The sequence below is a fragment of the Rattus norvegicus genome, chromosome 3 (assembly GCF_021556685.1).
Source record: "Rattus norvegicus strain SHRSP/BbbUtx chromosome 3, alternate assembly SHRSP_T2T, whole genome shotgun sequence".
In the NCBI taxonomy this organism is placed as follows: domain Eukaryota; kingdom Metazoa; phylum Chordata; class Mammalia; order Rodentia; family Muridae; genus Rattus; species Rattus norvegicus.
Window position 1 is genome coordinate 140,996,960 of NC_141536.1, and position 22,150 is coordinate 141,019,109.

Here is a 22,150-nt window from a genome sequence, read left to right on the forward strand (position 1 = left end):
CTCTTCTCTCTGCTTCTTGACTAGAGCTGCTTCTTGCTCCTGCCACCACCGTTTCCTCCTCGTGATGGAATCTACTCCCTCAAACCGTGAGCCAAAAAAGCCCCTCCTTTCTAAAATTGTTTCTGTCCTGTGTTTCCTCAGCAGTGAGAGAAGGAAGGGAGACATCTCCTCCCCGATCTCACAATGGCTACAGTGTCTATGTTCTTTCTCATGGATGGCAGGACACCAGTCCTTTCATTGGTCTTCATTTTATCTCTTTGCTTTGTTTGTTTGTTTGTTTGTTTGTTTGTTTGAGACAGTATCTCACTACATAGCCCTGGCTGGCCTAGAACTCACAATGCACCACCATGCCTAGCTGTCATTCAGTTTCTCGATGATAGCCATACAGTCAGATGGGCTCTCAAAGCAGGCTTAATTAGCATTTGTCCGATGGCCAAGGACATTGGAATCTTTTAAAATTATTTTTTGGCCATTATGTTTCTTCTTTTGAGAACTGCCTGTGTAGTTCCTTAGCCTTTTACTGATAGGGTGATGACAAGCCACCAAACTTCTACCTGCAGTGGATGGGAAAGGCTTGGTCTGTAGGTCACCCCTTCACTCTGACGATGTTTCTTTGGCCTTGCAGAACATTCTAAATCCATGTAATCCCCACTGCCAACGCTTGAGCTTATTACCTGAGCCACTGGAGTCCTTTCTGGAAAGCCCTCACCCGTCCCTACAACACTGAATGGTTGCCCAGGCCCCCATCCAGCAGTTTCAAAGTTTCAGGCCTACGGTGAGATCTTTGATTCACTGTGAGTAGTTTCTGTGCAGAGTGGGGATCTGCTCTAATTCTTCTGCAGGCGAGTCTCCAGCTTGCGTATTGTCAATTGTTAAGGAAGTTATTTGTTTTTGTTTTTCTTTTTCCTTTTTTGTTTTGTTCCAATGTGTTTCTGAAACCTTGGGTTTTGACAGACTTGGTGCATGTGGCAGTGCTGTCCTTTCTGGACGCTCTGAGCTCTGCTCTCTGTCTCTACGTCCTAAACAAAAGTCAGTGGTGTTCCCATGCACTAATGGTGGAGAACTGAAAGCTGGGTGTATTAGAGCATCCCTGACAGCGGAACCAGATGAGATCAGGATCCTCAGGTGAAGGAAGGGAAGGAGTACTCAGTTCCTGGAGACTCCATATTAGTAGACACCAGAGTAGTTTCCTAACAAGCGTTATCAATCCCAGCAGGATCTCCTTTCTTTTCTCCTTTTTCTTTCTTTCTTTCTTTCTTTCTTTCTTTCTTTCTTTCTTCCTTTCTCTCTCTCTTTCTTTCTTTCTCTCTTTCTTTCTTTATTTCTAGGATCTCACTCTGCAATCCAGGCTAGCCACACTTTTTTTTTCTTTTTTCTTTTTTTTTCGGAGCTGGGGACTGAACCCAGGGCCTTGCGCTTGCTAGGCAAGCGCTCTACCACTGAGCTAAATCCCCAGCCCCAAGGCTGGCCACACTTTACATCAGTCTTTCTGCCTCTGCCTCGAGCGTTATTGGGATCACAAGCATAATCCATCATACCTGCCTTCAGATTAAAAAAAAATTACCAAACTTTGTATGGAAAACAAGAGGACTTATAATAACCAAAAGATTATGAAAAAGAACAACAACGTTCGGGGACTCACACCACCAGGCTTCAGAGCTTCAGGAGTTACAGCACCAAAGACCACAAGAAGATCCACCTACAAATGGGTGGCACACAGGATAGATAGGAGAAAACGAAGGGGCCCCTGGAGGAAGCAACAGGCAAACCCAGGGATTTCATCGCCTGGTTTCCCACAGTTCCCCTTCTACACCCACGGCGAAGTTTCAGAAGTTACGAAACTAAATGTTGGAGGTGTTTCATTAACTAGAGGGGAAAGAAGCAGTACCAACTTAGAAACCTACAGAACCAAGACAAAGGGGAATACATTTTAAACAAAGTGATATGCGGCCAGGTTCTGAGCTCCCCCAAAGGAGGGGGAGGGGGAGTGGGTAAGGTGGGACAGAGGCTCCCTGAAACCAGTGGGAGTCCACTCACTGAGAAAAGAGGTAGATGTGGATACAGAAGAAGTTAGCTTTTCAACACTGACCAAAATATTTGATATAAACCAATAAAGAAGGCCTGGGGATTTAGCTCAGTGGTAGAGCGCTTACCTAGGAAGCGCAAGGCCCTGGGTTCGGTCCCCAGCTCCGGAAAAAAAAAGAACCAAAAAAAAAAAAAAAAAAAAAGAAGGAAAGATTCAACTAGGCTCACAACTCCAGAGAATTTGGTGCATGGTTGCTTGGCCCAGAGTTGCTTGGCAAGATTCTCACGGTATTGGGAAAATGTGGCCGAGAAGCTCCCACCTGCTGGACAGGAAGCAGAGAGAAAGGGGAACCACTGGAGTGGCACTGGCTTCCTCTGTTTTCTCTCCTATTCCATCCAGGTTCCCAGGTCAGCGCTGCCCACAGGCAGGTTGGATCTTCCTGATTAACTAATCTTCTCTGGAAATGTCACAGACACAGAGATGAGCCTTATGAATCTCTTTGGTGATGCTAAATCCCACCATGCTGATAAGATTATCCTTCTCCCAGAGTTAGTCATGGTTCACTCCCTGGAAATCTGTTACCTGATTTTCAGGTAGAGAGAAACCGAGGCCATGTATCAGCAGCCTACATCAACTTATCATCCACAGGGAAAAAAAGAAAAAAAGAAAAAAGAACAATTTCCAGGCCCCAACCCCACAAGCTTAAGGTCCCTGTTGCCTCTGTTGATGTCTAACTGCAACCTCAGGAGAGGCCATAGCCAGAATCACCAAACCCAGATATGTCTCAGTCCCTGAACCATAGGAACTGAGAGAGATGTGAGTGTCTGCTGCCCCATTAAGTCACCAAGATATTGATATTGGTTGTAAGGTAACAGCAGAGAGGACAGGAAGATAGCTCAGTTGCTAAGGCGCTTGTCTTTGTAAGCATAGGGACCTGAGTTCAAGTCCCAGAACACGCATTAGAAAAGAGCCAGGTGTCGTGCCATGCCTTTCTTATGCTAGTGCTGGAGAGGCCACAATAGGGGGCTATCCCAGGGGCTTGCTGGCCAGCTAAGCTGGGTCAACGAGAGAGTCGCTGTCTCAAAAAACAAAGGGGATAGCATTCCTGAGAAACAGAACCTGAGACTGGCCTCTGCAACACACACATATACACATGGTACACATGCTACACACATGATAAAGAGATGAGCTCAATGAGAAACTAAATTTAACAAAATAGTAGCAGACGCTTAACATGCTTGTCACAACCCAGGCATCAGGAGTCTCAGCTTGATAGGACGTCGTGCAGGTAAAGGCTGGACCTGGTAATTCACCCTCATAACTCCGAGAAAGGAATCCAGCAAAGAGGAGGACACAAGATGCAGGTAGGGGTAGTGCCAGTGCACTTCTGGGTTCTGCGAATGCTTCTTTTGTGAGCTTGCCCCTTCGATCCGATAGACAGATATTAGCCACATGAGGTCACAGTAAGATCACTACTTGATCAACTGAAAGAAGGTGAAGCTCAATGAGGAAAGTATTGTCACATGTCACCGAGTACTCAAGAGCAAAGGACTTTAGGGCTCCCCAGATGGCAGACGAGGATTCAGAGCAGAGAAGGAATCCTCTCTGAGAAAGGAAGAGAAACAGTAGAGAGAATTGGAAACTGACAAGGGGGGAAGGGATGCTTCCTGAAACAAAGGCCCAGGGGAAACCAGTTTTGCTCAAAGAGGCTGTGGGGAAGTGTTGCTTTGGGAGGAGCCCGCTTTCTCTTTCAGAAAGGGTGTGTCACAGAAAGTATATCCATGTCCTAAACCTCTGATGACAGATGGCCATGGGTCTGAATTCGAGCCCTTTGCCCAGAGAGAGAGAGTAGGATCGGTGATCTGTTTTAGATGCTCCCGGTCCACCTTGCTTTGTATTTAGGTGCTTATCCCATGAGATATGCATGAGACCAAAGACGAGGAGACTCTCGCTCCATCGCCCTGGCCCTGTAGGATGAAGGGCCATCGGCCTTCACTTTTCCAGCTCAGCGTGAAAATTCCAGGATGAGTTAATTCGTCGTCCATCATAGCACCTGCGCTCCCTGGAATTTTAAGGAGCCATTGCCCCGTGGTTAGTGGCTCTCCTCAGGGCCACGGAGTGCAGACAGAGCCCATTTGTTCACTCCTACTGTGTCCTTGATGAGGCAAAACGAATAGAACCAGATGAAATGTTAGATGTTGGCACGGCAAAGACTCTCAAGGAAGTACAAATGGAGCGTAAGAAAAACCTAGAACTTAAAATAGTGCAATCAGTTTAAAAATCACATTAAAGGGGGAAAATAGATGCCAAGGATAGCTAAACAGATGGAGTCTAAAATAAATGGGAGAGAGGGCTCATAACAGCCAATGAATGACGAGGGGTGGAAACTGTTATCTTGGGGAAAGGCTCTTGCACTCCCTTGTGCTTTTATGTCCACAACTGAAGAAAGATGTGAATATTTAGATTGAAAGAGTTCACCAAATTCCAATTTTTTTTAAAAAAGCACAAATATGACACCATTTTTTAAAGTGTCCACTCAGTAAGATACAACCTCAGGACTCTCCACTCATTCACACCAAAGAGGCAATGGGTCTCAGTCACTTTCCTGCTGCTCTAGCAAAACACCACAGCCCAGGAGGTTTGGGGAAGGGAGGGTTTGTTTGGGCTTATGGTTCCAGAGGGTTAGAGCCCATCACTAGCATGACAGGAAAGTGACACAGCAGGCCAGCATGGCAACTGAAGCTGGGAGCTGAGAGCTCACACCTTGATCCACAGACTGGGCAGAGAGTGAACTGGGGACGGCGTTGTGTGGCTTTGAAAACCTTAACACCCTTCTCCAGTGATGTATTTCCTCCAGCAAGACCATACCTCCTAAGCTTACCCAAACAGTCCTACCGACTACAACCTGAGTCTATATGGGACATCTTATTCAAACCATCACAATTGTGTGCAGTGAAAACTCCATAAAACATGGATGGTGAAGGTGAATTAATATTGTTAAAAGGTCCATAATACTGTATAAATGAGAGTATGTGTCATTGGCTCACATGCTTAAACATTGAGTTTGTAGTAAAGAATGAAAGCTCTCAGCATCCTGCCTCAGATGTCTGCTTGCTGCCGGACCTCCCAGCCCACATAAACCATTCTTCCTCAAAGTTGCATTCAATATTTTTTTTTATTACAGCAAGAGAAAAGTAATTAATACACTACCCAAAGTGGCCTACAGATTCAATGAATCCCCATCAAAATTCCAATGACATTGCTCACAGCAAAAAGAAAAAGCCAAAAGTTTATATGGGGACACACACACACACACACACACACACACACACACACACACACCAAGGCAAAAGTGGGAAGCTTCAAAACATGCTACTACCTCACTGCAAAATATGGTACAAGGGGAGTGCAGTCAAAAGAGCATAGATCCGGTATGAAAACAGCCCATGGAACTATGGGGCAGAACACAGAGCAGAGCAATAAGGCTCATCTCCAACAACATGACCAGAGATGTCTTCAACAGAGACCCTAAGAACACACCGGGGGGAGAGATTGGTCTCTTCAACCGTGATGGGAAATCACATGCAGAGAATAAAAAGCTGACCTCATGAAATGGAGAATAGAATCATCACCAGAAGTCATGGAGAACAGGGGGCAAGAGGAGCTGGAGAAAAGCTCCCCAAGGAAAGTGGTCACAAGGAAAGTAGTTACCATCACAGGAAGAGTGCACTCCAGGGTTCTCTCACCTGACATTATATAAAAATATGTTCATTCATGTCATTAAAAGATTCTTTCACAAGGCACCTACAATTGACATCTCTAGCCCTAGAAACACAGTAAAGGGTCAACCTCTGCCCACAAAGAGTCTTCGGCTGACCCTTGTGCAAGGTCGCACGTGTTGATGTACAATGAGAGGCTATGAGCAGAGTCTCTCGACACACCATGCATGAAAGGAAGACTTCCTAGAGCGTGTGCCCTCTCTGTGTGTTTCCACGATGTCTTTAACTCTCTTCCATTCTTCTGCCCCTTGTCCAAGTACCTAGAACACTGTTTTGGGTAGCAAACAATCACTCATTGCTGTTGGCCAAGAACCCACACTCTTTGTATTTGTCTCTACGTCATTCATTCCTCACAGCTCACTCTCTGGACTCCAGCCCATGGAAGCAAATAAAACCTGAGTCTGGAGCCCAATCACAGAATGTTCTGGACCCTGGGATGTGCTAAGACCTTCTCAAAGATCATGAAATACTTGCTCCTGAATCTTTTGGTATTTTTTATCCTGTTCCAGCTGTTTCCAGGTAAACAGAACCAAGGAAAACGGACAAGGGAGTTTGGTTGGGGGGATTGCTTGCCGGTGGGGGCTCTGATACCTTCCGTCCATTGTGGGCAGGGTTCTCTGAGGCAGCTGAAACCTACTGGACTACTCGCCCTGAGTGGAATATTTGGAAGTAGATCCGGTCAGCATCCCTGGGGCTGTGGGGTTGGGCAGGTGTCTTGAGAAGCCCAGCTCTTTCCCCCTAGTATTTGCTTCAATGAATGTCCCAATGATGCCTCTGGGCTATTTTTTCAGTCTCCACCGATGTACAATGAGAGGCTATGAGCAAAGTCTCTCGACACACCATGCATGAAAGGAAGACTTCCTAGAGCGTGTGCCTTCTCTGTGTGTTTCCACGATGTCTTTAACTCTCTTCCATTCTTCTGCCCCTTGTCCAAGTACCTAGATTTTCCAGTCTCCATTGATGCTGAGTTCTGAAGCCTTTCTTAGATGTTAGGTCCTACTATTGCTTCCTACGAAGTCCCTGTTCTCCTGTTGTAAGATCAAAGTGTTCTGAGAGCGATCATGTGGAAGAAAATGTAGACCCGGCTGCTTTTTCTCAGCCATGCAAGACTGTTGCTTGCTTAGTGATTTACAATATAATTCTATAAATAAATGCTCTTAGTTTTGAAATTACTGTTTATACAGCTTGGATGGTTTTTAGAAAAGATATGATGCCTCTCTTTTGGTATGTGAAAACCTTTCCTTTATGCATATATAAGTCCACATAGATATGTATGTCAGTGTATTTTCATGTACTAAAAATGCAACTGCGTTGTTTTTAAAGTGCTTATCTCAGCAGTATATATTCAACATCTTGGCTGGCACCTGCTTGGATGTTTCTAGAAGTCATATACTGTTCCATCACACGGATAACTGAAAGTGTATAAATCTATTCCCTACTGGGGGTAAAGTTTTTCAGTCCTTTCACAAAACAAACAACAACTACAACTGGGTTTTGCACACTTGGATTAAGTTTTCTGTATAATTTTCCAGAGGTCCACTTGGTAGGTCAAGACTAATTTTATGATTTATGTTTTTGTGAGCACTTTTTCAGATTCTCCTCTGAGCATACATTTCTGGGGGAAGTCAATTCCTTTTTAGTGCAAAGGGTCTTTAGAAGATCTGAAAAGGCATCTGCCGTAAAACTTATAAAAAAGCTGACTGGAGAAAAGAAAGACTCTAAATTGGCCAGGCAAGGTCTTTTGTGCCACAGTGAGGTATATAACTACACTGCTGTTCACACATGGGGACTTAGGGAAGGTGGTCTCTAGCTTCTGAGATTGCAAGGCTTGTCACACAAAGATCTGTCTTGAAAATGAAGAGGAATTCAAATAAACAAGGAAGCTCTCCAGAAGGACATTGGGATTTAGGACATGTAAGATTGATCAACTATTTATTGGTCTACAGTTGAGCTGAAGCTAGAATAGAGGGTTATAGATATAACTCAAGGCCCTGAGTACAACCCATGATGACAGAGAGAGAGAGAGAGAGAGAGAGAGAGAGAGAGAGAGAGAGAGAGAGAGAGAGAGAGAGAGAGACCAGGCATCTCAAGAGTGAGAGCATGAATGTCTGAGTTGCCTGTAAAGTTTAGATATTTAACCTGGGCAGGGAAGAGACAGCCAAATCTAAGGGAAGAGAAAGGCAATTGGTATGAGTGCACTCTTAAGCTACCTGTGAAATTGAGTGGCAATAGTTTATAAGCTCCGACTGCCAGTGAGGTAGATGCTTCAAACCAGAGGAGAGAACCCTGGTCTATTTCACTGAAAGTGGTAAATAGGAAAAAACACCCACAAAAATGGAAATTTCAAAAGTCTAAATAGACTTATAATAGTTGACTCATTAAATGAAAGCATCTATTCTCTTACAAGATAAAGATAACTCAAATAACGGGTTGAATAATAATAATAATAATAATAATAATAATAATAATAATAAAACAGACGCGTAAGCTGGAGAAATGGCTCAGGGCTTAAGAGCATTTGCTCTTACTCCAGGGGGCCTGAGTTCTAGTCTCAGCACCTACGTGAAATGGTTCACAGCTTCAGTTCTGGAGATCTGATGCCTCTGATTTTCACAGGCATCTGTGCTCACATTCACATACCCACAGGCAGACAGACAGACAGACAGACAGACAGACGCACACACACACACACACACACACACACACACACACACAGTTAAAAATAAAAGTATATCTGCCAGCCATCGCAGTACATGTCTTTAATCCCAGAACTTGGGAGGCAGAGGTAGGCAGATCTGTGTGAGATCAAGGCCAGCTTGGTCTACATAGTAAGCTCCAGCCCAGGCTACTTAAAAAGACCTCGTCTTTCTCTTTTTTTAAATGACAGGTAAAATGGATAAAAAGATATGAAAATTTCAAAATAGTAAAGTACAATTTCAGGCAAATACAACCTAACAGAAACTTAGAATGGCAGTCATAGACAACGAGATGGTTCAGGGGAAATACATAAATAGTTAGCAGACGAGTTATACACAGGAGGAGGTAATCAAGCCACAGGACACATTGGTACTCGTAATTTCAGCTTCCACATCTTCAAGCTAGCAAGTGGCAATCCTCTTAGAGAAACAGATAATAGTACTCACAGTTCTCCAACCCATCCGAAAAAAAATATTTTCTAGTGCAAATGATCGATCCCAGCACGCAGTCCTCAACCCAGATCTTCACACTCAAGTCAGAAAACCATCCTGAGGGTCTGACCAGTGCACTTTAAAGTGTCAGCTGTCGAACATGAGTATAAATGACAAAAGTTCTTTATGATCCCCAAAATAGAACACGTTTTAGACCGATAAGAAAGCCTCACTAACGAATAGCAAGCCAATCATCTTTGTCAACGTCAGTGGGTGAAATTAATCGTAACAGAGGCACAAAAACACATGTACTTAGAAAAGAGGAAAAATGTTACTAAATGAACCCTGTGCTAAAAAGCAAATCATATTCACTAACAAGCAAGACTCAAGGAGGGGGCAGCTGGGAAGGTGGCTCCCTGACCTTATCTAAGGAGAGCGCATTATCACAAAGCTACACAGCCAAGGCCATGGGAGGCTTTTGATTAAATTTTATCTCATCCGTTATTTATTTATTATTTATTTATTTACTTACTTACTTACTTACTTACTTTGCAATCTACCTTGAGGTATTAGAGGTCAGGACAAAAATACTTCGATGGGAGAGGAATATTATTAACTAGGAGAGGTCCCAAAGATCCTCTAAGTGCTAGCTGCATGTACAGAGTCTCTGTGATGGTCCGGCCAGCTGTGCACCAGTAACCGTACACAATTCTGGGAGTCTGTTATGCTTCTATTGAAAGTCAGTTGGGTTCGGTCCCCAGCTCTGAAAAAAAAAAGAGAGAGAAAAAGAAAAAGAAAAAAAAGAAAGTCAGTTGGTTTTTGTTTTTTTTGGGGTGTTTTTTTGTTGTTTCGTTTTTTACTTTTGATGGTATCACAGTGACAGTCCAGCGTGCACTCAATAAACTATTATTGGTTTTTTTTTTTTTTTTGGTTTTTTTTTTAAATCAACGTTCAGAGTTCAATACATGTATTTTTTATTTCTTTTCTTTCTTTCCTTTTTCTTTTTTGAGACAGGGTTTTTCTATGTAGACCAGGCTGGCCTTACAGAGGTCTGTCTGCTCTTGCCTCCTCAATGCTGGGATGAAAGGCACAGTATGTTCTAGATTTGTGCTTAGCATAATGACATAGATTTTTCTCTAACTGTTCCTTTTTACCTATTTTCCTCCTGATACTTAAATGGCATTTTTAATTAAAACTGTATGTGTTTCCTCTCAAATTAGGTAAGGCAATAAATTTGGAGGAAAGTAATTTTAAAATCAGTTCCTTGAGGATGTTACAGTATGTTTTGATCATATTTACTCTCCTAACTCCTTCCTGATCCCTACCCGCCCACCTTTGTGTCCTTCTTTCCCCCATCAATTTATTTATTTATTCACCTCACATCCTAATCGCAGTCCCCTATTCCTCTCCTCCCACTCCCACCCTCACAAATCCCTCTCCCAATAATCCCCTCCCCTTCTCAGAGACAGGGAAGGTTCCCTTGGGTCCCACCCTGCCCCGAGACATCTAATCTCAGCAGGACTAAGCACATCCTTTCCCGCTGAGGTCCAACCAGGCAGTCCAGTCAGGGGAAGGAGATCCAATGGCAGGCAGCAGGGTCAGAGACAGTCCCTGCTCCAATGGTTGGGTCCACATAAAGGCCAAGCTACACATCTACTACAAATGTGTAGGGGACCTAAGTCCAGCTCTTGCATGATCTTTGGTTGGTAGTTCAGTCTCTGTGATCCCCACTGGGGCCAGGTTAGTTTACTCTGTAGGTCTTCTTGTGTCCTTGACCCCTCCAGCTCACTCAATTCTCTGCCCATCCCCCCCACTCTTCCACAAGACTCTCCGAGCACCACCTGATGTTTGGCTGTGGGTCTCTTTATCTATTTCTACCCACTGCTAGATGAAGCCTCTCAGGAGACAGTCATGCCAGGTTCCGGTCTGCAAGCATAGCAGAGTATCATTAATAGTGCCAGGGGTTGGCTCTCTCCCATCATGGATGGGTCTCAGGTTGGGGCGGTCATCTTTATCCCTGCACATCTTGTGTCCTCCTTTTATTTTTTTTTCCGGAGCTGGGGACCGAACCCAGGGCCTTGCGCTCGCTAGGCAAGGGCTCTACTGCTGAGCTAAATCCCCAACCCCCGTGTCCTCCTTTTAAAGACAGCATCTGCTATGTAGCCCTGGCTCAAGCCGTATCTGCAGAGGCAGTGAATAGAAGCCATTATTGGTTAGGTACTCAACTGAGTTCTCAGAGGTTAGTTTTCCAAACCCGGAATATCCTTAGCCATGAGGGGAAAAGAAACAACAACAACAACAACAACAACAACAAAACAAAAAACAAAACAAAAAAATGCTTTAGGATTCATCTCATCCAAGTCAGGACAGATGAACAAGGAGGTGGGAAAGGAAAAGCACTAAAGTGTTAGTGGGAAGCTACATTGTTGCAGCTGGCATGAAAATCAGTACAAAGATCCTCAAAAAACTCAAAATACACTTATCATATGACCCGGCTAAACCACTTCTGCACACATTCCTGAAGGACTGCAAAGTAGCGTTCTAAAGATGTCCGCACTGGGTGTTTAAGGCAGGGTTGTTCAAAACAGCCAGGGCTCAGCTAGATCTCCGTGAGAAGTAAGTAAAGGGTGCCGTACAAGTTATACACAACGGGCTCTGATCCAACCATTAAAGAGAATCAAGTTACATCCTTTTCCATGGTAAGGATCAGATGAAACAAGGTAAGTCATACAAAAAGGCTGGCCTCATGTGTTCTCGTTCACTTGTGGGTCTTAGATGCTTTAGAGACCCAGAAACTGTTTCTATTGATCAGTAGAAAGCTGAAGGGAGGCCAAAGCAAGGGAGGAGACTGGAGAGAGGAAAAGGAGGAAGTGGAATTAAGGAGAAGGAATGGGGGCGTTGAATACAGCCAAAGAACGCTATCACCATCAAAGACATCGCCAGTGTGACGTCAGCACTTCATGCAATGCGTACACGTCTATGACAAACCTCCATGACTCTGGGAGAACCTTTGTGGTTAACAATACAGCATCCAGACACAGCAAATGGAGAATGGTGATGGGTGTGTTTTCTGACTGATTGATTTCATTTTTCTTAATTAAAACATGTTTCATTAGAAAATCCATTTAGGTACACTTAATCAATGGGCAGATTTCTAAAAGAAAATGTAGACTTATTTGTTTTATTTTATGCATTTGGTTGTTTTACATGCATATATGGATGTGCACCACGTGAGTGCCTGGTGCCTGTGCAGAGGCCAGGAAAAGCATCAGATCCCGGGAACTAGACTTACAGACAGTTGTGAGTCACTGTGATGAGAACTAGTGCTTTTAAGCTAACAGCCATCTCCCCAGCGCAGCAACAGACACATTTTGACAGATGGGCTACCTTAGTCACAACTTCCGTGAGTCTTGGAGCACTAGAAGTGCCCAAATGTTTTCTGTAAGATTACCAGCAAGCCTTTCACAGACCGGTTTTTATCAGCGGCTCTTTAAGATGGGTGCCATCTATTGAGAACTGACTGTTGTGTAGAGAGTCTTCCAAAGATGCTGAAGGCTCCATTACAGCCCCTTGGTTCTCTCAGCCCCCACATCAGCACCAGCTACTGAACCATCAGAAGTGCTAATTTACACGTCCGTCCATTTCTGATTGGCTGAATCCAGAGCTCTGTATGAGTGGGTCCCAGAGATCTCTAATTTAATGAGCTGAATCCACAGAGCAGGTGGCAATGTGTTAAAATGGGGACCGATGCCTGCTTCTCTTCAGTTGTATTTCCGGGCTCTCCCAGGCTGATTTCGTTATATTGCCAGCTCGTTTTTGAAGCCACTTTACCAAGCTACGATTGATAGATGGGAGCTCTGTGTACTTAATGTATGCTAGTGGGTGGATTTGGAAGTGAATGTAGGATCGTTACCACAGTCTGTGCCTATCTTAGTTACTTATGTATTGCTGAGAAGAGATACCATGACTAAGGCAACTTATAGAAAAAAAAGAGTTTGTTGGGGGCTTACAGTTTCAGAGGGTGAGTCCATAAACATCCTGGGGAGAGCATGAGAGCAGGCAGGCTTGCATAGCGCTAGAACTAGAGTTGAGAGGTCTCCTGTTGAGACAACCATGAAAGGGAAGAGGCTGACTGAGAAAGGCATGGTTATTTCACACCTCAAAGCCCATGCCCACTGACACACCCCCTCCAACAAGACCACACCTCCTAGTCCTTCCCAAATAGTCCCACCAAGTGTGTGTGTGTGTATATGTGTGAGAGAGATTTTCAGTCGTTATGGTAACACAGTACCACCATAAGCCCACTCCTCACCTCTAAGATCTTCCGTCTTCCTGAAGCAAAGGTTATTAATACATTTCTGGCAACAATCATAAGGCCTGTGTCTTTGGGACTAATAACCCAGCCGGCATGGAGTTAAGTTAGCCTGTTGTGCACCTAATTTATTTACAAAATCCCACAGCTCCTTAACAAGTTATCCCAGTTCCTGTCAGCTAGTGAGTTCCTCTGGCATCAGTAGTAAGATCTCTGTGAGAACACAGAATGAGCTCTGGAATCTTTTTATAGCCTTTCTTCACTCTTGTCAGTCTACAGGTGCCGCAAATCTTGCTGGGTCATAAGAGGACACTGCAGAAAACACTGCAGATCCGGCGAGCGGGTGAAAAAGCCATGCAGCAACGGGGACTACTGCTGTATTGCAAAGAAGATAAACACTGTGCCACAGGCGCCCAAGAATGCGTTTAGTCGTAATTTCAGAGTACACTCCAGAACAGCGCCAGTGGCGGTCCTCAAGAACAGTACGTAGTAAGTTAGAGTTATGCTGAAAATGATTCGGTCCTCTACAGAGCAGAAGGTGCCAGCACAAGTGTCTCCCAAGTGTCCATTAAATCCATGACTTCCTCTCTGCCGTCTCTCATCTCTGTTCTCACGGGGTTACCGGCAGACACTGAGGTGTCAAAACACAGAACCAACCCGTGCTAAACATGCCGACAGATGGAAACCGGAAACTTTCAGCCCTCCATGGAAGTTTCCTCAAATATAAACACCAGACGATTTGGCTCAAGGCAAACAGTTTTCTATTACTTCTGGGCCTTCCCCCTGGTGTCCTACGTCTGTAGCTCCTTGTTCTCCACACAAGTGTCTGCCTTCAAAATGGCAGTAGGGGAACCACTGTGGATGCTTGTGTTAATTTGCCTTCTAGTTGGATGTAAGTAACTCCTTGGTGTGTTTTTGTTTGTTGTGTTACCGACAGCTACCAGGAACCTAAGAGGTCTTTTCAAAACATGGAAAATGCCTTTAGTTAGCTCACCCCGTATCACAAGCTTGCCTTTCATCCTAAACTCCAGTCTGATGTCCTGCCCGAGTGAGGATTCCTTCTGCCTGCCTTGCTTAAGAAAAATGGTTGGGAAATATCTCAGGGGCAGAACTCTTGCTCTCGCCTAGCCTGTGTGAGACTCTCTGTTCTGTACTCCCTCTCCCCTCCCCTTCCCTCTCCCCCTCTCCCACCTCCTCCTCCTGCCCCTCCCCTGAACTCCCCGTGTGTGTGTGTGTGTGTGTGTGTGTGTGTGTGTGTGTGTGTGTGTGAAAGAAAGATAGTGATGAGACATATAAATGTCCTTCATTCTCTTTAACAAATGATTCAGGAAAACTAGAGATAGATACAACGTAGACGTGATGTAAGACACAGATTACATAGATATTTATACAGATTCCTAAGACTGGAATTTGATCTTTGCCTCCCATCCCTTACAACGATCAACTCCGCACAGATTAAGCATCAACTTGAAACTACAAAATGACTGCAAGAAAGCACTGTGGGAAACCACAGTCACTAGTCTAAGACATTCTACTTCAAAGTTTACTCAAAATATCAGGAAACTGAAGCAAAAATAGACAGAAGGGATTCCATTAAGCTTGAGTGCTTCTGAACAGTCAAGGGAACAGCCAGAAACCTGAGGTGACAAGCGACAGAGAGGAGGGGTTTGCACTGTGTAGAGTAAGGAGATCAGTTCTCGGCATATAAAGTCTGAACTCTTTAGGAAGAAAACAGTGGATATGGCTTCTAGACTGGACAGGAGATTCAACAGAAATTTCTCTAAAGAACACACACAGTGGCCAGCAAGCATGTGGAGATGCCCCCAAGTCAGCCGAGAAACGCAAGTTAAAGTACACCGAGCTGTTGTTGGCGCCTGTTAAAATGGCTAATGTAAAAAAGAAAGGAGATATGAACAACAGAGGAGGGAGGGTAAGCTAACCCCTCACACTGCAAGTGGGAATCTAAGTTCGGATGGTCATTACAGGAAACAGCCAAACAGAAGGTGAGGGAGAGGCAGATTAAAAAAAAAACCCACAAAACTTAAAACTAAAAATCAAACTGCTGAGTGATCCGGCAATCCAACCGCTAATCTTTGTCCAGTGATTTAGAATCTGTGCTCTTCACTGAGAGGACGGCTTTTAGAAAACTGCTAAAGGCATTTGGTATTTTCCCCCCAACGGGCTCTGCAATGACTCAAGGTGAGTGCTTACGGGGAGAAAAGAGAATATAGCTAAGCATCAAGTCTCATTTCCCCAGAAGATGCCTGAAAAAGAGCTCCCAAAACCAGCAAAAAGTCAGGAGAGAGCGGCTATAGAGCCGAAAGGGACGGGCAGGGTTTAACAATTGTCAAGTTCAGTTCCACCTAATGCTAATATTATCTTTGTTGAATCATCATTACACCTGCTGATGAGCCCCTAAGCGCCCACTGAGGTGAAGCAGAACAGAAGCCAATGATGTCAGGATGTACATGTCACCCTCAGACTCTCCCTCCTTCCCTCCCTCCCTCTCTTCCTCCCTCCTACCATCTCTCCCTCTGTCACACACACATAATACACAACAACAACAACAACAACAACAACAACAATAATAATAATAATAATAGTGGTGGTGGTGGTGGTGGTGGTGGTGGTGGTGGTGGTAGTAGTAGTAGTAGTAGTAGTAGTAGTAGTAGTAGTAGTAGTAAATTAGTAAATATTTTAAACTATCACCAAAATAACCCCTCCAACAGACTCTAGAATCTGGCCTTGTATTTTGCAGGCCATGCTTAAAGAAGTTAGCATTCTCATCAATCTGACACGGAAGTCTGTCTTCCAAGGCTAGACTTGCCACCTTCCCTCTTAAGCATGCTGAGCTCTAACCAGCCCTGTGTACTATTGGGATGGGTCTCAAGAGAGTAGTTATCAATTTCCAAGGCTGATCTTAGGTAAGGCTGTCGTGAGGAAGGCTCACAGGCAAACTGGCTAGTTTCTGCACCATAAAGATCCCAAATTCTCCGATTTCATTTGATTCCACATATCCGTTGAGTATTCAGGCCTCACCCTTCATCAAAGCTTGGTTTTCAGGTGGTAAAACTGAGTTGTGTTAAGCTTGTGTTAAAGTTCTACAAACAGCAGAATTAGGAGTCCAGTGCTTGGGCTGGAGAGATGGCTCAGCGGTTAAGAGCACTGACTGCTCTTCCAGGGGTTCTGAGTTCAATTCCCAGCAACCACATGGTGGCTCACAACCATCTGTAATGGGATCTGATGCCCTCTTCTGGTGAGGACAGCGACAGTGTACTCACATATATAAAATAAATAAATCTTTTAAAAAAATTAAAAAAAAAAAAAAGGAGTCCAGTGCTTTATGGACTGACCCAGCTCCAAATCCCACCAAACTGCACAACTAAACCTGAAGTCTGGTCGCTGGAGAGATCGTGCCGTGGTTAGGAGCACAGCTGCTCTTAAAAGAGACCACAGTTCCCAGAACCTGTGTCAGTCAGGTGGTCACCATTCCCTGGAAGTCCAGCTCCGGATCTTTCACCCTCTTCTGGCTTCCTCAGGTACTGCGTTCTTGTGTACAAACCCACATGCGGACACCCATACAAACAGGTAATAAGTAAAAATAAAAAAATCTTTTCGTTGAATCTGGAGTCTGATTTTAACAAGGGTGGTCCACGAAGTTACAGGAAATAAAAGACGTTCCTAAACCCCCAAGTGCTACTCTGCTGAGAGACCCCAGCCCCGATTTCCAGCACGTTCTGTGGATTCCACTGAATTCAAATAGTCTCTGTCTGAGGGTATCCTTTTCTACAGAAACCATTGAGGTGGCAGGATTAGGATTGGAATTCAAGCATTTGTTTCTGTGATTCAGTCTCAAGCCACCAAGGTGACAACTGGATTAATTATGTCACTGACTGCAACGAGTTACCTGCTTACCACTCCTCCGTTGGCAGGAAGCTCAGCACTGTCTTTAAAAACCAAGAGCAGCACGAACCCAGCCTTCACCTTCACAGCTTTATAGGTAAACACGGGGCCATAACGGAAGTGACTAAGGGATTGTGGGACTAGGCTACCTTGAATGGTAGACCAGTTGTCTGTGTCCTAAAGGCATATCTAGATGCTGGGGTCTTTGCAGATAATGCCCAGCTCCCCCAGTGCCCCATGGTACCCTCGTCAACAGTGACATCCTAGGTTACTCTGAATGCCTTTGACTGGGAGCATCTTTGAGAACAGTGGGTAACTTTGTTAAGCTGTCTGTTGGAACCGCACCATACACTGAATTCCCCACACTCTACTGCAGGTCAGCCCTGTTATCAAGTCACTTTCTCTGTTGGAACAGTGGTTAGCACTTGGGTTTCTATATGGATGCATGTGGGATGATGTCACAGGTGAGGCGGGTACAAGATAGACTGAGGCCTGTCATTGGATGAGAAGGAAGGATGGGCGGGAGAAAAGTTTGAAGGAAGAGGAGGAGACAGGAATGGAAGAGGAGGGGGGACGAGAATAGCCTCGGGACAATGTGGAAGCTGATGTTATGATTCCACGCTGCACCTTTACAGGTTGTTGTGAATGTTCTTAAGGGATGGGTGTGTACAGGTCTATGTGGGCAATTATAGGTTATCAATTGGATCAGAGGTTATTGTGTTGTGTGCTCTTTCATGTGCAGATTTAAGTGTAAGGAAGTGTGGGGCGGCTGGTCTGGGCCACCACGGAATTGGGATGTGTGCTTCTGGCAAGATATCTATCTACCAGATATCTTGGGGCACTGCGGTGTAGACCTAGTGGGGATAAAAGATACCAATTTTTTTTTTTTTATAATTTTGCAACAACAGATGCGTTCGTTTTGTCCCCATCAGCCTTCGCTGAGCTGATGCTTCGTGCCTCGGGGGCTTTCCAATAGCAACCTCGTGGTCTATGTAGAGAGATACTGATAAGGAGAGATAGGGAGTTGGTGCTCCAGACACAGTTTCTCTGTGTAGCCCTGGCTGTTGTAGAACTGTCTTTTGTAGAGCAGGATGGCCTCAAACTCAGAGATCTGCCTGCCTTTACCTCCAGAGAGCTGGGACTAAAGGCTTGTACTAGCACCGCCTGGCTGGAGGAGAGATCTTGAGAGTAGACTAGTCTGGAGTGAGGGGGTCTGTGAGAAAGGGGTGGAGCCCTGCCAAGAGGCCTGGAGAATCAAGGGACGGAGTCCTAATGTGAGTTTTCCCTCTCTGAACTCCCAAACATGTCCTCCAGGCCTGTGACTTACAAGTTTTGCCCGTGCTCCCAGGGACTGTTTCAGACACTCAGTACACACACCAGCCAACAGGCTGATGTTTTGCTTGGTTACCCTTTTATATCTCTCTCTGGCTCAATGCACATCCCTCTGCCCACACTACAGAAAGGCCGATAAAACTCTTGGCCAGATTCATACTGTACCTGCGTTCCGGATACCTGGATCTACTGTCCTACCTCCCACGAACCATGAGGCTTCTGCTGATGGCTCTTCCTCTGCTTGCTCTTCTACCCCAAGTGATCCCAGGTAACAGAACCATGGGAAATTACCAAAATGAAGGTCCGGTAGGCCCTGGACTGTGTGGCTCCTCTCCCTAACACACCAGCACCATTTTTCTCACTGAGACTGCATCTCTGACAAGGATTGGACAGAGGTGGGCCATGTTCACACAGCCAGAGTTCTCCCTTGCTCCCGTTTCCACCTAAGGAACAAGGTCAGACTTTCAGCCCTGCCTGCTCTCTTTCCGGCTGGTGCAGCTCCTGAGAACATCTCACAAAGTCCACAGCCCTATGACCTCTTGGATTTTTAAGTCTTGCTACCACTCTCAAGGAGGTCCTTTGTCTCCTCATGTTCTGGAATTTGGCGAATGAAATAATTTGTCTGCAGGATGGTCACATGAATGACAGAACCAGCTGTTTTTCTCCTGTGGACTCTGAAAGTCTAGGGTTTGAAAACCATTGCTTTTTAAAGGGTACCCAAAAGCATGACTAAAAACCCTGACGCTCGGGGCTGGGGATTTAGCTCAGTGGTAGAGCGCTTACCTAGGAAGCGCAAGGCCCTGGGTTCGGTCCCCAGCTCCGAAAAAAAGAACCAAAAAAAAAAAAAAAAAAAAAAAAGGAAAAAAAAAAAAACCCTGACGCTCTTGTTCTAGAAAACCTACCTCCTCAAACCATAGTCATGAGGTGGACTTCCTCCTTATCTAGTTGTTTACATTTATTCATTTATTTACTTTTGCTTGGGGGAAGGGAGGAGAGCACATATGCGTGTGACACAGTGCGCGCACACAGTCAGAGAAACAAACTGTGGAAGTCTGTCCTCTCCCTCCATTGATAGTGTCTTGGGGTCAACTCAGGTCTACCAGGCTAAATAGCAAGAGCCCCGGGTGAGTTTCTTGATGTGGGTAGCTTGTCACAGGTCTGGGGAGCTTTGTAGTGACTCTGGAGAAGCATGGAATTATCAAGCTATCGCTAGGAAGGAGCCTAACGGCCGTGCCTCTTACATTGGTCCCAGTATTATTTGTGGAATGCCAGGCTCATAGCCATTTTATAGCAGTAACTTAAAATCGTTGGTCTCTCCTTTGGTTATTTAGACTATAGTGCTGAGAAAAGATGCTTGAATAGATTGGGGCACTGCAAGAGAAAATGCAAAGCCGGGGAAATGGTCATGGAAACATGCAAATATTTCCAAGTCTGCTGCGTTCTGGACGACAACGACTACAAACAAAAGGCTTCCATCACGCGGACCATGGAGAAAACCTCTACAATAGAGTACAATCTGTCCTAAGACTTCACGGATGGACTTGACATAATATAGTTGATGGAAAGATAATTAATAAATAAATAAATAAATAAATAAATAAATAAATAAAAACCTGAGAGGTGGGTAGAGAGCCCTGTCCCTGAGGTTTATGATAGTTCCTGACTCATCAGATGTCACTCGCTCCTGTCCCAAGAATGATGGACGAAGTCATGGAAAGCACAGAGACGCCCACAATGCACAGCCACCATCATGATTGTGTAACTCTCGATAAAATCTACTGTGTAAACCAAACCAATGTTTCCAGTGGCAAAGTCTTCCGTGCTCTTGAAATGTCACCTGATCACTGCGGACCCTGTGTTCCTTATTTGCTGGTGAGCTGTGTTGGGGCTGAAGTGCTCGAGGAAAAATTCATTTCCGCACTGCATTTCTCTCTGTCCTACTGTCTTTCCGACGAGGGTTTGGGGAAACCAGAGTGTTCTTTTGTGTTAGTTTCCCTTCAGATGAAATCCTAAATCTTTCATGTATGATGCTCTCTACTAGGGTGTGAAACCTTGCTTCGGAGGCTGGAGAGATGGACTCGAGTGCTCCAGTCCCTAGCTAAGGTCTTTTCATAACTATCTTCACTGAGTGAAGTCAGACCCTTATTCTTCCTGAAACGTGAGTCTAGATCAGCGCTTCCCAGATCGTTGAACCAGACAATGGAAAGAGAAGCTCCCTGCATAACAGAGAAGAAAAAATACAAACAAAAGAAGCTCTAAACTCAGGAGGAAAACCCAAGCAAGAGAGAAGTCACAGAGAGCAAGCAAGCTAGTGCTCTAAAGGAGGCAGTGGTGGGGGAAGTGCTGCCCAGAGGTAGACTTCTGAAACTTCCAAAGAGACATTCTAGTAGTGGTTGGACCACAGCCAGCTCCCTGGAACAAGCTATGCCAAAGCCAAGCTGGGCACAGTCAGAGAAGTAGAGAAAGATACAGCCTTGGGTAGCTACTTTCCTATTGACAGTGACTAGAGAGAAAATATTAGTGGGAAATACGACATTCAAAGTCAATATTAGCTCACAGGGGTGGCACACACCTTTAGTCCCAGCAGTTGGGAGGCAGAGGCAGGTGGATCTCTATGAGTTCAAGGCCAGCCTGGTCTGCAGAGTGAGTTCCAGGACACCCAAGGCTCCACAGAGAAACCCTGTCTCGAAAAAAACAAAGGGGGTAAAAAGTAAAAAAATATGATGGCTAGGGAGGTGGTTCAGTGGGTAAAGGGACTGTCCCTGGAAGCCTGGGGACCTGGGTTCAATCCCTGGACCCCACATAAGGGCAGAAGGAAAGAACCAATCACACGGAGATGTCCTCCAAGCTGTACAGAAGCATGACCAGCCACCCTGGGTAGACACACATCGTATGGACACACACAATAAGAATAAGTTGTTTGGAGAAGTGGGGAGAGAACGGAGGGAGGGGCCACGTGAGGGAGGGACTGGGAGGAGAGGGAGCTTCTATCTGGATGTAAAGTGAATAAATAAATAACTTAATGAAAAAAATTAAATTGTGGGAGGAGTACAAACAACCATTCCATGATCAGAAGGCTAGCTACTGTCAGAAGCAGGAAAAAAAAAAAGAGAATGAATTAGTTTTTTTAAAAAGTTGTTGTTGTTGTTGTTGTTGTTGTTGTTTTGGTTTTTGGTTTGTTTGTTTGTTTGTTTGTTTGCCAGGAGGTGATGGTTCACACCTTTAATTCCAGCATTTGGGAGGCAAAGGCAGGCAGATCTCTATGAATTTGAGACCAACCTGGAACAGAGTGAGTTCTATGTCAGTCAGGGGTACACAGAGAAACTCTGTCTCAGAAAAAGAAGGAGGAGAAGGAAGAGGAGGAGGAGAAAAAGGAGAAGATAGATATATATTGGGAATTAAAAGACCTTGGCAGTTTTGGAGAAGGGAATGTATTATTCAGATTCCTTCAGCAGTGACCACCAAGCCAATCTTAGCCTCACAATCTGAAGCCGTGGCCAGACAGCCCCCTCTAAGTCTAGCAGCTCTGCTTAGACGCTCTCCCAGGCTTAATCAACTGTGTCTTCAAGAAGATACACCTGGGGATGGGGATTAGCTCAGTGGTAGGGCACTTGCCTAGCGAGCGCAAGGCCCTGGGTTCGGTCCCCAGCTCCGAAAAAAAAAAAAAAAG

At 44.9% G+C, this 22,150-nt stretch overlaps 3 protein-coding genes across 4 annotated transcripts in view; 2 read left to right on the forward strand and 1 right to left on the reverse strand.

Moving 5' to 3' along the window:
• Defb29 (defensin beta 29) overlaps positions 1–9,073 on the reverse strand; it is a 28,810-nt gene extending 19,737 nt beyond the window's left edge. Inside the window, exon 1 of the mRNA XM_087654240.1 lies at positions 8,949–9,073. The gene's annotated coding sequence lies outside the window, so the exon portion shown is untranslated. The remainder of the gene's footprint in view (positions 1–8,948) is intronic.
• Positions 6,222–13,829, forward strand: Defb19 (defensin beta 19). The gene is made up of 2 exons (NM_001416773.1): positions 6,222–6,324; positions 13,518–13,829. The coding sequence occupies exons 1-2, from the start codon at positions 6,267–6,269 to the stop codon at positions 13,733–13,735; spliced, it is 276 nt and encodes a 91-aa protein (NP_001403702.1). The 5' UTR covers positions 6,222–6,266; the 3' UTR covers positions 13,736–13,829.
• Positions 13,830–17,689: 3,860 nt separating this feature from the next.
• Positions 17,690–20,258, forward strand: Defb21 (defensin beta 21). Of its 2 annotated transcripts, XM_087654251.1 has the most exons (3): positions 17,690–17,783; positions 18,608–18,748; positions 19,812–20,258. In XM_087654251.1, the coding sequence occupies exons 1-3, from the start codon at positions 17,759–17,761 to the stop codon at positions 20,003–20,005; spliced, it is 360 nt and encodes a 119-aa protein (XP_087510377.1). In that variant the 5' UTR covers positions 17,690–17,758; the 3' UTR covers positions 20,006–20,258. The 2 variants fall into 2 exon arrangements, with proteins under 2 accessions (XP_087510377.1, NP_001032601.1); NM_001037512.2 differs by lacking the exon at positions 17,690–17,783 and having other exon boundaries at positions 18,657–18,748; positions 19,812–20,074.
• The last annotated feature ends 1,892 nt before the right edge of the window (positions 20,259–22,150 follow it).